Genomic DNA, 16,707 nt, shown 5'->3' with positions numbered 1-16,707 from the left:
TTATGAATGACCCGGGTCTGGTTCTATAAAGTGAATTACTGTTGGGCTGCCTGAAAGCACCTAGACGGTTTTTTCCTCATTCCAACCACTCCCTTGTCAATGGAGTCTGTCAGTCCCTCACCAGACACGCCAATTAATTCACCATGTTCCATCTCAATTACCGCGTTCCTGATTGTTTTCCGTTTGGCCAACACCTCACCTTTTTGCATCTGATCCTTGCAGTTAAAACACACGAAACCCTAATGATAAACTTTTGTCTTTTCTCATGCAGATTCCTGTATTGCAGGGCGTTAGACTAGTTGATCCTAGTGGTCTCTTCCAATGCTACAATTCTGTGATTCATGCTGCCTCACTAGTGCTTAGAAAATTAATCGGAGAGCCCAAGTCCACGGGTTCATATATGCAGACGTGTTGTTGGCAGCAATGATGGGTGTTGATTAACAGCACAAACAGCATGTTGATAAAGGCTGGGTAAACACTCCTGTTTGCCCTCCTGTATCCCATGTGCTCCCGCCATTGATTCGGGAAGTGACATAGGCTACACATCATTTTGGAACTCATCCATATTGATTATGATTAAGGATAGCGTTTCATGTTCTGGTTTCTCTTGCAATGTTTACGATCGCAGAAACTCTATTTATTTTCATTCTATACAGTGTGTTTCACCAAAGAGTCAGGGGGGGTGCAGTCAATAGACAGAAAGAGAGAGGGGGGGGAATGGCTTCATTCAGTCAGACAGGAGGAAATAGTTCCTCATCAATGGCCCATTGAAAACAAACAATGAGCCAGATAATTTGCTGATTTTAGTAACACATGATTAATATATCTTGCACTGAATAGCACAATGACTTGAAACCAAAGCCGATGGGCAAACTGTACTTAAATCGTTAATGTTCTTAGTATTATGGGTTTGGTCATCTGATACTGTACCTGAAAACCTATTTTAAGGTAAAATCTAAGCAGGGCGACCTTGCGCAAGTTTTCGCAGAAGGAAGTCTCCCTGGATCTGTTGGGACTTACTCCCTGACTAATGTGCTTATCTGAAAGTACACCCCATTGAATTCAATGGAACTTACTTGTGAGTAGACATATATATGAGCAGGGATTTTTTTTTCAGCCAGAACTTGTGGGAACTCAGTTCTGGCACCTCTCAGGTGGGCACCATCTTGCCATTGCTAAGAAAATGAGGAAGGTGTTCAAGGTGAGTTCCAGCACTCTTCTTTCTAGAAAAATAGTGTTATATATGAGTTTTCTTAGCTCTTCTATGTCCCACTAGTTCTTTACTGAAAATGTTCATCAACTTTGGTCAGGTCTAATCTTTCCTTTCACCATCTGAGAATGCAAGTAAACCAATGGTGTGTGTGTGTGTGTGTGTGTGTGTGTGTGTGTGTGTGTGTGTGTGTTGGAGGGGAGCCTTGTTTGCTTTTAACAATTCTTTAGTATCTTTAGCTGTTCTTATTTTTTGTCATAGACTGGTTGGGTACAGAGGAGTAACCCGCTGGGGAACCCCCAAGGGAAGACGGCTCAGAGCCTGGGGAGTGCCGGTGGGACAATGATGAGTGGTCAGAGAGGGAGAAGACTGGGAAGAGGATGGTGTCTTAGTGAGCTGGGAGAGTCTGTGAAAGAGAGAAGTCAGGAAGCAGAGGCAGAGGCTGAATCAGGCGAGTGAGAGGTGGGAAGTCAAGAGGCAAAGATGAGCCAGGCTAGTGAAGAGTCACAGGTGTCTCCGCACCCCCAACCCACTGCTGCAGTGAGCTCCCCCTCGACTCCCAGAACCATCTGAAGAAGTGTGAAGCACACAAAAGCTCATACCAATGAAAAACTTAGTTGGTCTCTAAGGTGCTCCCAAAACCATGAGAGGCATGAAACAGGAGGAGCAAAGATAGGCTGCACACAGGTGTAGTATCTGATTGCCTGCAAGAAGCCTTAGAGAGGAGGTAAGGTTAAAAGGTAAAGATAAAGGACCCCTGGATGGTTAAATCCAGTCAAAGATGACTATGGGGTTGTGGTGCTGATCTCACTTTCAGGCCAAGGGAGCCGGCGTTTGTCCACGTCATGTGGCCAGCATGACTAAGCCACTTCTGGCGCAATGGGACACCGTGACAGAAACCAGAGCGTACAGAAATGCCGTTTACCTTCCCGTCACAGTGGTACATATTTATCTACTTGCACTGGTGTGCTTTAGAACTGCTAGATTTGCAGGAGCTGGGACAGAGCAACGGGAGCTCACCCCATCGCGGGGATTCGAACCGCCGACCTTCTGATTGGCAAGCCCAAGAGGCTCAGTGGTTTAGACCACCCGCATCCTGAGAGAGGAGGAGACATAGATGGCTGTGGGGAGGAGGGGACTTTTAGTCTAGGCAACTGATTTCATGGAGTAGATCTAAAGGGAATTGAGCTGCTGTGCTTATTAGGCCTGAAACTCTGTCCAGTCTGTTCCGCTAATAAAGAGTTATCTCCAGTTTTGAACTGTGTGATATACTGACCGGTGGTACCTCACACCAGCTAAACTATCTAAAATGTATCAAAAGGCATCAGACAATTGTTGGAAATGTGGGGATGCAAGAGGAGACTTGATACATATGTGGTGGGGTTGCTCTAAGATTAAAGAATTTTGGAACAAAGTTTATGAGGAAATGAAAAAAAAATTGAGAATCAATTTTGTTAAAAAACCCGAAGCATTCCTTCTTGGAATATTAGCGAAAGACATCCCACTGAAGTGTAGAGAGATCTTCCTATATGCCACTGCGGCAGGGCGACTGCTGATAGCAGCCAACTGGAAAGGGGACAAAATTCCATCCATTGGAGAATGGAGATCGAAGCTACTAGAATTTCTTGATATGGCTCAATTAACAGATAAGTTAAGGGGAAATTTGAAACAAAAATTTCTGGAAAAATGGGGAAAATTTAGGAAATATTTACAAGAATATTATAACAATGACGAAATCTTTATGGCTGCCTTGAATTGATTGGTATAGAAAAATGATTCAGTTAATTGGGTATGATCAGTATAAGTGTGTACAAAAGAATTAACAGAATTCTGAAGAGAAAAGACGGTACATAGAACAACTAAATGAGTCGCACGGCAATAAGCGACCGGAAGTCAGGGGTATTAATATGATTTAATGACTTAAAGTTGAATATGTTATATTGTAGAAATTATGGTTTGGTGGGGGGAGTAAAAAAAAAAAGGATGTACTATTTGTTTACCTTATGTTAGAAATTAGGAATCACAGTTAAGGTAGTAGGAAAAAGAGACAAGAAACCGTAAAATTGATTATTTTTTTATTGATATTGCTTTGTAGTTTTGTTTTAATTGTATGAAGTATTCTTTTGCATTATATCTGTAATTTACCTTCAATAAACTTAATAAAAAAAAAAAAGATATACTGACCGGCTGGCTCTGTGACATTTTTATGCCAGCCAGCCACCTTGAGGGGGAAAGGCGGGTAATAATAATAATAATAATAATAATAATAATAATAATAATGGCTTTGCAGAGGTTTTGAGCACTGCCTTTTTCTTCCTGCTGATTCCCCACTATGATTACTCTGCTCCTCTCCACAGTTTGGGAAGATGTGTTTTAAAGAACTGGATTTAATGGATAGGGATTTGGTGAAATTACAAGATTTCTAGCTCAGCGATAACACTGTATTTTCCTTTGGGGTTTGTTTGGGGGATCTATTAAAAACTTAAATCTCTCATTGTTGCCACTGTCATATTTTTAACCTGAAAGTCTAGAAATTGTAATTATTTGCAATATGCCTTTCCATCAAGTGATCTACAAAACAGCTTACAATACAGGAAGGGGGAAAAAATACCAGACCTCTTAATCTAGGGGTCAGCAAACTTTTTCAGCAGGGGGCCGGTCCACTGTCCCTCAGACCTTGTGGGGGGCCGGACTATATTTTGGAAAAAAATATGAACGAATTCCTATGCCCCACAAATAACCCAGAGATGCATTTTAAATAAAAGGACAGATTCTACTCATATAAAAACCTGCTGATTCCTGGACCATCCGCAGGCTGGATTTAGAAGGCAATTGGGCCACACCTGGCCCCTGGGCCTTAGTTTGGGGACCCCGTCTTAATCATTTGGCCGGTGGCAATGGACAGAACAACCTTCCTGCTCACTTCTATAGGCCCCAGGCCAGCCTTCCCCAACCTGAAGCCTTACAGGTAATTTTGTACACCCAACTCCCATCATCCCCAGCCGGCATGGCCAATGGTCAAGGATAATTGGAGTTTGAGTCCAAAGCATCTGGAAGTCACAAGGTAGCAAAAGCCTGCCAAAGGAAATTTCTTTCTGGGAGGAAGAAGTAACATTATGGCGGCAGCTGCTTCTTTTCTGGTTGGTGTCTGGGGCTAGGTTGCTCTCTCAGAAGGAAGAAGAGAAGTATGGGAGATGGTTTTATAAGGTGAAATAATACTGGGTATATTGGACTATTTTTATGAGTAAATATACCATTTTCTCCAGCACTGTCTTAGATGTACCTCCTGCTCTTTGGTTGGGTTGACCTTCCCCCTGTCTCCTACTGGACCATAATCCACCAGGAATCCTTTGTGGCAAAAAAAGGCTAGAGTGTCCTAGAGTGTCCTAGCATGTCCAGTCATGTTTGTTTCCCATGCCTTACCTGCTGCATATAAGTTGGCCATTTCTACTCTGGAAAAACACACTGGACACAATGCTGCCCTTTTTTGTTCCTGTCTGGTGGATATATGGAACTATAGTTGTCCACTCGATCAGGAATTCCCAGACTGTGGTCTGAGGACCACCAATGGCCTGTGAACTTCATTCAGGTGGTCCATGGCATGTCTGTAAAATGGCAATTAAAAATCACGCAGCATCTAGCAAACGGGCAGAAAAATTACTAAGACTCCCAGCTATTTTCAAGTGGTTCGTGGGAGGGAAAGCTCGGGTACCTCTGTACTGTACAAAATGGGTTATATAAATGGGGAAGCACTCTAACCAGCATGTCTCTGGAGAGGGAGCTGCCAAATCTAAGTCACAGTTTGGTCCTATACATATTTATTAGTGATTTTAAAAAAAACAATTGTGCCCAACAAAGCTTAGGTCTCATTCAGATTTCCGCTTGTCCTGCTGCTTTTGCCTGGGGAAACCTGATCTTTACTTCTGAATCACAGCAAATGTCATCATTGCTAGAGAGTGGATTTTCCCAGGGTAAGCTACAGGAGCAAACAGAAAACCACTTGGCCCCATGGTTTCTGGGCATGGGACTAGCAGAAGTGTGGATGGGCCCATAATCCACTGTAGGTGTGTTTAGGACTGCTGTCTATGTATTCCTTGCATTGGCACTGGGGCTTGAGACTGATTGGGAAGTGGAAATTGAGCTCAAAAGTCAAAGAAAGGCTTTGGAGGGTCCTGTCTTGGCACATTCGTGTATTTTGCACACACCATCCAGTTAAACAACACAAAACTCTTGGCAGAATTCCATGTTTTTGATTAATGTTGCTAGACTGAAACAAAATCACAAAACAGCTTTGTTCAGAGAAGGGAGCTTGTGTGGCCCAGTTTGTTGAGCTGGGATGCATGATGACTTCATGTTGAAAAGACAAGTAACTCGCTCTCCATCAATCTCATCTTCTGTGAAAACTAAATTTATGCCAGGTTTGGCCAGTCCAGGCCTATTTGTATATTCCATTTCTCCCTAACCCTATAATTTGCAGGATTAAAGAGTATAATGTTCTCTCCTTGTCTCTTTCTGTTTCTTCCGTATACAAAGCATACTAACAGTTTCACGGTAACGTAATTGATTGACTGCAAGGGATATCTGTAAGCAAAGCATAGCATGGCTGGCGCACTGAAAACGTTTGCTGCCTGTTTAAATTGCCTGTTAAATCCTTAAATATACTTAAGCAGCTTGAAAATGTATTTTAATATATTCACAGTCAAGCCATCTGTTCTGTGTTTCATGGTATTACTTTATGCATAACTTTGTATTTAAATGCAGAAAAAATGTAAGTTTCTGCAGAAAATGTTTTTGGTCCTGGTCCATTCCGTTTATTCAGCTAATTGTTCTGACCTATTGCATCTTAAAATACAAGCTGTATAAGCATAGCCAAATTAGCAACAATAGGCACGTGAAGTTTGTGTATGTTGTTTGCTATGCCCGTGTGTGTATCACAAGTTCTCAACATATTTAAATGCTTTCCAAAATGCTTGATTTGGCTCCTGAGTACCTCAAATGGAAGGAAGTCTGTTGAAGGCCTTCTCTTTCCCACTCCCTGTGTTCTCCCAAAACCCACTAAAATGGGGTGTCATGGGAAACTGGGGGGGGGGCAGAGGGGAAGGAGGCAAAATTGGGCAAAAACATGTTGCAAAAGTTTCCTCCCATTCATTTTCCTCACAATCCTACCCTCTGTGTTACAGCTTCTTCCCAGACAAAAGGGGAGTGGGGACACATTTTTAAGGTACAGTGGTACCTCGGTTTTCGAACATCTCCGTTGACAAACGTTTTGGTTTTCGAACACCGTAAGCCCGGAAGTACGTAAATGGTTCTGTTTTCGAACACACCTCGGAAGTCTAACGGCTTCCACTGTATTTTTCTCAGTTTTCTCTATTAAATTTGCAGACGGCCGTTTGCGCCTCATTTTTTTAATGTTTTGGAACTCGAACGGACTTCTGGAACGGATTACGTTTGAAAACCGAGGTACCACTGTAATGGTAGGAAAGATTTGTTTAAAGCCCCCACAACTAGCTTGAACCCAAGTATTTAATGTAGTACCCATACTCACCAGCAGGGGAGGGAGGTTTCAGAGAGGAGGGTAGTTTGAGAGGATGCCAATCTATCCCATGGTCCAAATTCATCACCCATGCGCTTGCCTATGTCCCCTCCACTATGCCCAGGGACAATGCTTCACCTGTCTTTAAAATCTTGGCAAGAATTCAGGAAAGGTTCTCTAACAATTCAGGCCTGCGGACAAACTCAGCCATATGCATAGAGGTTATACAGAGCCCAGATTCACAAGCTGTCTTTTCCTTGGCCGGCTGCACCCACGCACCCTGAAACCATGTCAATTCAAGGGGCAGGGAAGGGTTTGAAGTGGCCCAACAGAAAGCTGGTGTAAGTGAAAAAGAAAAACCAATCTGGAACAACAGGCATGACGACCCTAATCTGTTTATACTGGCAGAGGAACAAATAAGGCTGTCATCCGTATTTAATGTATGAAACTAGAAATGGGTGCTTGTGGTTTTATTTTGGAAAGGGGAAAAAAGGGCTGCAGTGATCAATTGTCTGACAGCCTTCACAAACAAAACATTTTCTGCAGAACCCTTGGTTCCACAGCCCAATGCACAACTCAGTATGGTTCAAGCAGTTTCACGGTGGAACAAGTTACTCTTTTTAGCTGAATTTAGAAAGCGTCACATGTTCTCTGGGACTTTTAGGGCCCAATTTCCAGATCTGTGGCCAAGAAGTGGAAGCATCTGGAGACAGTTTGGACTTTCGTTTTTGATGCTTTGTCACTAAAGGAGCAATCCTACAGAGCAGGATCCTCTGGGATGGATCCTGGCTCAGCTCCCTCATCCTTGGCTCATCCAGAGATCTACCGCTGTATCTTCCCAGATGCCAAACCCAGTAGATCTTAAGCTTAAATACACCCTGGATCCTAAACCCGTTCAGCTTGGTCACATGACCTGGCAGCCTGGTATAATTCAGGTCAGCAAAAAATGGGTGGCATTCTTCAAACACTATTTCAAAGGTTTGCTTTCCCTCTGCTGAGTCAGCAATGGTTTCAGGCAGGCTGGTGGTGTGTTTTTTAAGGCAGCGGCGGGGGGGGGGGGGGGGGTAATCTTGTTTGCTTCCATTAGGCTCACCTGGTGCCCTCGTTACATATCTGTAGGCACCAGGGGAAAATATTCCTTTTTACCCAGGCCTCCTGTCATTAAATAATCTATGGCCTCTTAAATGTTTCTATTATTATGCTGCGTAATTACGTTCCTAATGTTTTACAATGCCCCTAGGATCTTTGGATGAAGGGTGACCTATAATTTGAATTACTATTATTATTAATGATGATGATAATAATAATAATAATAATAATAGATCCTGGTGTCAGGGATCAGTCCTGGATTTACAGAATCCATCCCGGTTTCTAATTTGATCCCGGAATGTTCCGCTTTTCCTTAGGAGGTCCCTATTTTAATCAGAGAAATGTTGGCGAGTCTGGAGTTATCCAACCCCCAAGCCAAGGAGATAAGTAAAAACATAACCTGTAGAAGACACCTGACGGCACCCCTGTATAGGGAAGTTTTTGTTTTTAATGTTTATTATGTTCTATATATGTTGGACGGCACCCAGAGAGGGACTGGAGCAACCCAGTCAGATGGGTGAGGTATAAAGAGTAAAATTATTATTATGGAATAAGACTTCCCTATTTTCATCAGAGAAATGTTCGAGGGCATGTTATGACCATCATCATAATAGACAGACGGCCAACCCTACCTGGAATTACAGACCTCTCCCCAGCGAGGGCAGCGGCGCTGAGGCGAGGCGTGCCCCCCCCTCCCGCCTCAGCCTTCCTCCCGGGACCCCGTCGCCTGGCCAGGCCGGCCGCGAGGGCTCGCCGCCCGGGGTGGAGCGTGGAGAGGCCGACTCCTCCCTCGCCGGCGGGAGGATGCTGCCGCCCGGGTGGGGAGCTCAGCCGGGGCGCTCAGTCGCTCCGTGCGCTCTGTCGAGGCTGCGAGGAAGGGCCGTGCGCTCTCGCCACCCGCTCCGAGAGCGCAGCGCCAGCGCTCCATCTCCTCCTCCTTCCCCGCCATGGCCAACTCGTCGGCCGAGATCCTCGCTTTCCTGCTGGTCCTCTCGGGCTGGGTGCTGGTGTCGTCCACGCTGCCCACGGACTACTGGAAAGTGTCCACCATCGACGGCACTGTCATCACCACGGCCACCTTCTGGGCCAACCTGTGGAAGACGTGCGTGACCGACTCCACCGGCGTCTCCAACTGCAAGGATTTCCCTTCCATGCTGGCGCTGGACGGTGCGCAAGTCCCTCTTCTTCTTTTCTATCTGCCGCCTTCCTTGGAAGCAGATTGGTCTCCTCGGAGATCCGGGATGGTGGGGAGGGCGAGAGGGAGGGGAAGGAGAGGGTTCTTTTTTTGTAGGAACAGCTCCTCGCGCTTCCCGATGGCCTCTTTGCGCGCCCCTGGACCTTCTCTGCGCCTCTTACTTGGGAGTAAGCCCTGTTGGATCCAGCGAGACTTACTTCCGAGTAAACACGCCTCGAGAAAGATTCGGCTGCAAAAAAAAATGTACGAGGAGGCTAGAGACCTGCTTACCTCCTGATCCATTTTCTAAGATCCGTAGGAATGGGAATATAAACATTTTCACATAATTTTTTTTATAAAGGAATTCTGAAACTGTTTTTCAGAATTCTGAATTCCTCCCACTGTTTTTTTATTTTTGTGTGTGTTTTTGTCTCCATCTTAAAATTATATAAAGTCTGTATTTCAGCTGATGATAAGAAAAGGGGGTTTGATGTACAGGTGAACATATTTTCCCCAAGTACAGATGGAAACATCTCAACAGTTGTGAATCATTTCCCCCATCTCTCTCTCTCTCTCTCTCTCTCTCTCTCTGCTAATACTTTGTTTTTGGACTTTACTTGCTACCCAGGAGAATTGCTGTGTGTTTTGTTCTAAATGCTGAAGGGTTTGCTGATTGCTCTATAGGAGACTGTCTGCGACCACCAAATGTTTTCACTGCTTTTTGGTCTTTGAGAGCTTTTGATGCTACTGTATTTAAGCTTCTTCCCTTTAAGTCTTCCCTGTAGTCCGAACAGGAACTCACCCATAATAAATTTCAAGGATCCCCTGGATCCTATCCTGATGAAAGGGAAGAACAAATAGAAATCCCCACTTTCCCGAGCAACATCTGGAATGTAGTGCTTTTTCGAAATATTGCTTTCTCAGCTTTTGCAATAGACAAGTGTATAAACTAGTTCCTCAGAAGCTAATATGTGCCGGTAGCTCTAAGACAGTCCCGGATATGATCCTTGCCAGGTAGCTTTGTGCTTACCTCTTCCTCTTTACTGAATATGCAGGTAGGCTTGGAGGAATCAGCAAGGGGTTGGATATCAATAGCTGAAACAGACCTCCTTTGCAGGTGCCTTTCTCTTCTTCTGCAACTCCCCCTCCCCCCCAAAAACACCTCGATTTGTTGAAGAGTGACTTATTTATACCAGGGCATGTAATAGCTACCTGTTCATTACCCGTCTCCAGGTGCCAAATATATATGCCCAGCATGTATTCGGGCACCTCATCTCCCCATCCCCCATCTGCTCTCTATGTTGGACCACTTTGGGCCACTTGCCCCTATAAGTGCTTTGAATGGTGTCCTGCAAGCATCGACTCATCAAGAACAAGGGCTAGGTAGATTTGAGTCCTGCATTTCTCAGACCTATCTGGACACTCCATCAGGGATGGACTTTAGTAATCTTTCATAATGTGGCCTCATGCGTGAGGTCAAAATTTAGCACCCCCAAATAGATCTTCTCAGTTCTGGGTCTTCTCAATGTTGCACCTGCTCGGCTCGGCACCCTCGGCACCCTAAAACTGCTGCTGCTCTAAAGGTGTGCCTAGAGTTGATAGTGGGAAAGAATAGGGCAATCCGGAACTTCCGTATTCCTGCTCCTCTTTCTAAACTGTTTTTAAGCTGCTTTGCTAGTTGTGCAGTGGATGGAATGAAGCGCAATCTGACAAGCCATGTAGCTATTAACTCATTCCTGATAGCACCACGTCTGTGGCCTGCCAGCCAGTTCTCCTTGGTTTTGCCGCTGCTCCTTGCCTCCCAAACCACTTGCTTGCTTGCCTGCCCTCACCAATGAGCAGGAGGAACAGTAAGTGGGCTGGTGAAGTAGCCGCTGGACAGGTGAGGGATGAGAGGTAGCAGTGGCATCATGGAGAAGGTTGGCCAAGGGAAGGCATCAGTTGGTCCTTCCTCGACTGCTCAGCCTGTGAGTGGGAGGAGCTTAAGCAGTTATCACTGCAGGGGGGGGAGGTAAAGTTCCACCCCTGAGAAGTGAAAAGGGCCCTTTCCAATGCCCTGTCTGAGGGACACCCCCCCCAAAAAAAAACACTCTGGGTAGGGTGAGTCTATAATCCATGGAGGGTGTCCTATCTGAGAGATTGATTGATTGATTCTATTTCTATGTCGCTTTTTATTAAAATAAATCCCAAAGTGGCTAACAAACAAAAGATAAAAATAACATGATGGAACATCACAAATACAACATAAATCGTATAGAATGCTTAACAATGTCCTCTCCCAAACCCCACACCCAGTGCTGGTATTAGTTGAAAGGTAAAAAATTTAGCTGTTTAAACACTTTGTTTAAACCAAAAGAAAAACTTGCTGCTACGTCCTGATGTAAGGGTTTGGGGTTGGTTTTTTTTTTTGTTGTGTTGTTTTTCTTCTTTCCATTACAAATGCTTCAAGAGTAGAAAACTGGCTGGTATGTTAATTGTCTCAGTGCTAGGATGGCTATTATTATATTGAATGGTTGCTAAGCTTTTGTAGTGGCTTCACGGGAAATAGTGAAAGGTTACCTAAATACTGAAGCACAAGTGCTGTTGGAATCAGAAAGCTCTCCTAGAAATCCCTAGATATAAAAATTATTTTATATTCAAGTACCTGTTCTGTTTATCTTGACGGGGGTCGGGGGTGGCAGTGGTTGGCTGAAAGAGACAAGGGAAAATAATTGAATGCTATTGCATTTAAGGCACAGTCCACTCAAAGCCAGCTCTCTTGCTCATTTGACAACCGTGAGAGAAATTGAAGCAAGGGCTTCAACTCTGCAGTTGAAATCAATGGGACTTGAAAGTGCTTGGTTTTGGTAAGAAGAAGAAGAGGAGGAGGAGGAGGAGGAGGAGGAGGAGGAGGAGGAGGAGGAGGAGGAGGAGGGTTCCCCAGCTACTCTGGGCAGCTCCCAACAGAATATTAAAAACACAATAAAGCAGGAGTGGCCAACTCCCAAGAGACTGCGATCTACTCACAGAGGGAAAAACTGGCAGTGATCTACTCCCGTTTTTTAGGGGTTCAGGTCAAAGTTGTTGAGCTTATTTTAGGGAAGTGTAAAGCCCCATTTTGGGGAGGTGCAGGGCAAAAAAAATTGAGCATTTTTTTAGGGGAGCTAAACTTGTTGAGCTTCTTTGGGGAGAGCCAGTGGTTTACCAGTGATCTACCACAGACGTCCAGTGATCTACTGGTAGATCACGATCTACCTGTTGGACGTGCCTGCAATAAAGCATCAAACATTAAAAACTTCCCTAAACAGCGCTGCCTTCAGATGTCTTCTAAAAGTCAAGTAGTTGTTTATTTCCTTGACATATGATGAGAGGGCATTCCACAGGGTGGGCACCACTACTGAGAAGGCCCTCTGCCTGGTTTCTTGTAACCTCACTTCTCGCAGGGAGGGAACCACCAGAAGGCCCTCAGCGCTGGACCCCAGGTGGAACGCTCCTTTAGGTAAACTGGGATGAGGCCGTTTAGGGCTTTAAAGGTCAGCTCCAACACTTTTAAATTGTGCTCAGAAATGTACTGGGAGCCAATGTACCAAGACCAGTGTTATATGGTCTCGGCGGCCACTCCCAGTCACCAGTCTAGCTGCCACATTCTGGATTAGTTGCAGTTTCTGGTTCACCTTCAAAGGTAGCCCCACGTAGTGCGCATTGCAGTAGTCCAAGCGGGAGATAGCTAGAGCATGCACCACTCTGGCGAGACAGTCTGTGGGCAGGAAGGGTCTCAGCCTGCATACCAGATGGAGCTCGTAGACAGCTGCCCTGGACACAGAATTGACCTGTGCCTCCATGGACCAAATGACTCCCAGGCTGCGCACCTGGTCCTTCAAGGGCAGGGAGTCCTCCACACCCACCTCCCTCCTGTCCCCCAGAAACAGTACTTCTGTCTTGTCAGGATTCAACCTCAATCTGATTGCCCCTCTTGGTTTTTTCCCACCTTACCTTTAGCAAAAGACTCCAGAGATGTCTAATGTTTTATTCTATTTTTTAAAAAATATATATAAATGCCTATAAAATTATGGCACATGCACACTTACACTTCCATCCTAAAGTTGATATACCAAACTCTTTAGGCTCAGTTCTGGTTGAATTCCTGTTGGTTGACCCAGAATATTTGCAAATGAAGCCATCTTTCCCCTACAGTTCCTATGCTGACATAAGCATGAAATCTTCCTGGATTCCTAGCTGGTTTCTGTAATCAGGGCTAGTATCAGTAGGGTACACCAGTGTGATGACTTAGCCTTGCAAGGATAAGGCAGGATCTATACACTCAGGGCCGGCTCTAGGTAGACCCCCGGTGTGTCAGGGCGCCGGGCCGGTAGGCAGGGCACCGCGCGTCGAAGCCGTGCGGAAACCATGCTCCGCCCTGCGAGGGCGGGGGCGCTGGAGCGATCTCCGCCCCTCAGCACCAGGGCGCGCAACCTGCTCGAGACTGCCCTGTATACACTGGATGACAGCCCAGTATTGCACATTCTGGCTGCAAGCATCTTCTAGCCCTGCAACCTAAGATTCTTTGATTGGGCATGCCGGAGACTGAACTTGTGATTTTTCAGCAGACAAAGCTGGTGCTCTATCACTGAGCTCTGGTCCTCCCATATATATAACATCAGTAACATATGAAACTTCATTTTACTGAGTCAGACCATTGGTCTATCTAACTCAGTAGTAAGTCTATGCCGAGTGGCAGTAGCTCTTTATGATTTCTGATAGGGTTCGCTCCAACCCCTACCTGGAGATTAAACCTGGGACTTGCTGCATGCAAACATTAAAGGCAGTCCTTTCCCTCATAATCTGAGAGCTGATTTGCCTGCTCAGTGATCTTGTTCTCCTGACACAGTACCATTTCAAAATGGAATTCACTGCCGTGAGACATGGTGATGATCATTGCATGAGATGACTTTAAACAGCTATCACAAATATTCGGGGAAGGCAGATATATCAATGGCGATTGACTATGATACCTAAACAGAGCCGTTAGACTAGAGTAAGCATGGGGAACCTGCGTGACCCATTAGATAGTGGGTCCAACTGTCAAAAAGGTGATTTCTGCATGTGCTAGAGAGGGAAGGGAGGGGCAGATGGGCCTCGTCCACCTGGGAAGGTAGCCCAATCTCCACTGCCTTGCAGGGTAACTTCAGAAGAAGAAAATGCTAAGGAGTAAACCCTGCACAAATCTGCAGTGGAGTCCCTAAGACGGTTGGATGGGGGTCTTGTATGCCTCCTTCCAGCAACTCCTGTAGCCATATTGTTTTTTCTTTCTTTTGGACCACATCAGTGAGGTCAAGAGGGGGGTCTTGCTGCCTGGGCAACCCAGGACCTTCAGACATGTTGCCTGTGTCTGCATCCCGGGGTGGTCACTTTGACACTGCTAACGCAGCGGTATGATTTCACCCCTGGAGGTGCACTCCATTGTCTCTCGAGACAGACAGATGCCAACAACAGCAGCCATCATCCCTGACCTTTGCCATGCTAGCTGGGCTTTATGGGAATTGCAGCCCAACAACATACGGAAGGCCACAGGGTCCCGTCCCTGCATTAAAGGCAGTATACATGTAAGTACCAGGGGCCAACAAACTAAAGATAACTATTGCCTTCATTCTCTGCTTGAGCTCCCAGAAGCACCTGGCTTGCCACCCTCTGTCACTGGCATAGCTTCATTCTCTGGCATCGGGGGTGGAGAGCAGGCGGGGGCGTGGCTAACACGCATTCTGGGGGCGTGGCGCGCAGCCTGCAGGGGCACGGCGCGCATTCTGGGGGCATGGCATGCCACCCATAGTGGCGAGGCGTGCATTCTGGGGGGGCAGGGCACCCAGCGCAGGTGGGGAGACAGCCACCATGGCGCCCTCCGGATCGTGCGCTGCCTGGGGCGGAGCGCCCCCTATGCCCCTCCCTTGCTACGCCCCTGCCCTCTGTGTTTTGTTTGTTTTAAGAGTGTTCCCCATGCTTCATCCATTTTTGATCCACTGGTGTATACATATCCATCTTTGATTTAAGGCCTCGACTGTTGCTAACATTTTCTTCTTCAAAAAGTCCGCTGCATTAATAGAGCCAATATAATCTAGCGGTTAGAGTGTTAGAGGAGAGGTGGGGTCCGTATCATGCTACCTTTGCCATGGCCAAGGGGAATAAATATGTTATCACATCCTGTTGTTTATTGCATGGATGAGCAAATGTGATGAGCAATATCTTCTCCAATGTGCTTTTGGGGATCTTCCTGTTTCTTCTCTCTCTCTCCTGATTTTGGATCTCGTATAGATGCTTGTCATTATGTATCAGGGCATGTCATTTTCCATCACCTCCTCCCTGACCCTCTCCTCCTGCCCTCCAAATTACAGATGTCAGTGATTTAACCTGCTACTTGCAAACAATGTGGCCATCCATATAATAATCTTATTCCAGTGTCACTTGTATAGCTCTCAGAGTCGGAAACATCATGCATCATTGTTATCCTTCTTTTTCCATATAATGGCTGTTCTAGTCACAACACATGAAGTTATATTGCTCCTGAGGCAAACAAAGACCTCAATCTTCCTGGTGTCGGCATATTTTAAAGCTTCTGTTATTGCACTGGAGATGCATTAAGGCTAAGGAGTCATGCTACATTGCAGATTTTTATACCGATTGACCCAGGGGTCCCTTTCGTCAACTCCTTTTCTCAGCTTGAAAGGCAAAATATTGATGTCTTCACCTTGTCCCTCCGGGTAAAAGGATGCACTCAGAGGGAAGCCATACCCTGTGAAGCAGAAACTTTCCTTAAACTTGAGCCTTAAGGGTGAGGAAGGAGCGCCTGAAAGAAGCTCAATTTCTTTCATCTTAGGGTTTAGGCTGATCAGATGTGAAGAAAATGAGAGATCCTCTTCTTTGAAGAGTTTTGCAAAGAAGAATTTTGACAGGTGTTGGGTTGTTCCCCCCACCCCCACCCCAGTCTTGCATGAAAACTTGGGGTTTATCATTTGGTGAATAAGTGTTCATGACTGCAGGTGTAGCAGAGGAGAGGGTTGCCATTTCCCCTCCTGACTTCTGCTCCTGTGCAGAACAATTCAAGCTGTAAGAAGCTGGTGTAAATTGCGCCAGGGTAGATTATGCCGGTGTAACTTACCTACAGCATTTCCATTCCAAACTTCAGGAACAGGGCTGCTGCCAGCTGAGCCAGCCCAAACCTGACAAAGAAAATAAAACAATAAAAAAAGAGTTTGACTTACGCCACCCCTTTTGCCAGTGTAACTTCCACTGGATTGCTAGGTCACAGGACCGAGTTGAATGGAGTTTGGAATCAGGGCAAGTCTATCCTTGCCCCCAGTAGTGGGGTAGGAGAGCTGAAAATAATGCCAATACATCTCACATTTGGCAACCAGTGTGCCCCTTGGGTTTCAAATACTGTAGTACATGGGTAGATGAGTCTAAAACTCCCAGGGCACAAATTCTCACAGCTCTCTAGCAGCTACGGTGGCTCATTAACAGACGTAATGTATTTAGTGTTAACTCTGGAAGTGTATGGGGACCCAGGTGGCGCTGTGGTTAAACCACTGAGCCTAGGGCTTGCTGATCAAAAGGTCTGCGGTTCGAATCCCTGTGACGGGGTGAGCTCCCGTTGCTCGGTCCCAGCTCCTGCCAACCTAGCAGTTTGAAAGCACGTCAAAGTGCAAGTAGATAAATAGGAACCGCTACAGC

At 45.8% G+C, this 16,707-nt stretch overlaps 1 protein-coding gene across 3 annotated transcripts in view; it reads left to right on the top strand.

Moving 5' to 3' along the window:
• The window catches only part of CLDN10 (claudin 10), a 76,604-nt gene that overhangs the window by 42,207 nt on the left and 17,690 nt on the right, over positions 1 to 16,707 (top strand). The window contains exon 1 of one of the 3 annotated variants that reach the window (XM_035114287.2): positions 8,641 to 8,999. The exons of the other annotated variants lie outside the window; for them this stretch is intronic. Coding sequence (XP_034970178.1) covers positions 8,780 to 8,999 — 220 coding nt within the window. The 5' untranslated portion in view covers positions 8,641 to 8,779. Of the gene's footprint in view, positions 1 to 8,640; positions 9,000 to 16,707 lie in introns of those variants that run through there. 3 annotated transcript variants of the gene reach the window in all.

Source organism: Zootoca vivipara, chromosome 4, assembly GCF_963506605.1.
Source record: "Zootoca vivipara chromosome 4, rZooViv1.1, whole genome shotgun sequence".
NCBI lineage: Eukaryota > Metazoa > Chordata > Lepidosauria > Squamata > Lacertidae > Zootoca > Zootoca vivipara.
Note: the sequence above shows the minus strand (reverse complement) of the source record. Positions and strands in the feature narration are given on the sequence as shown.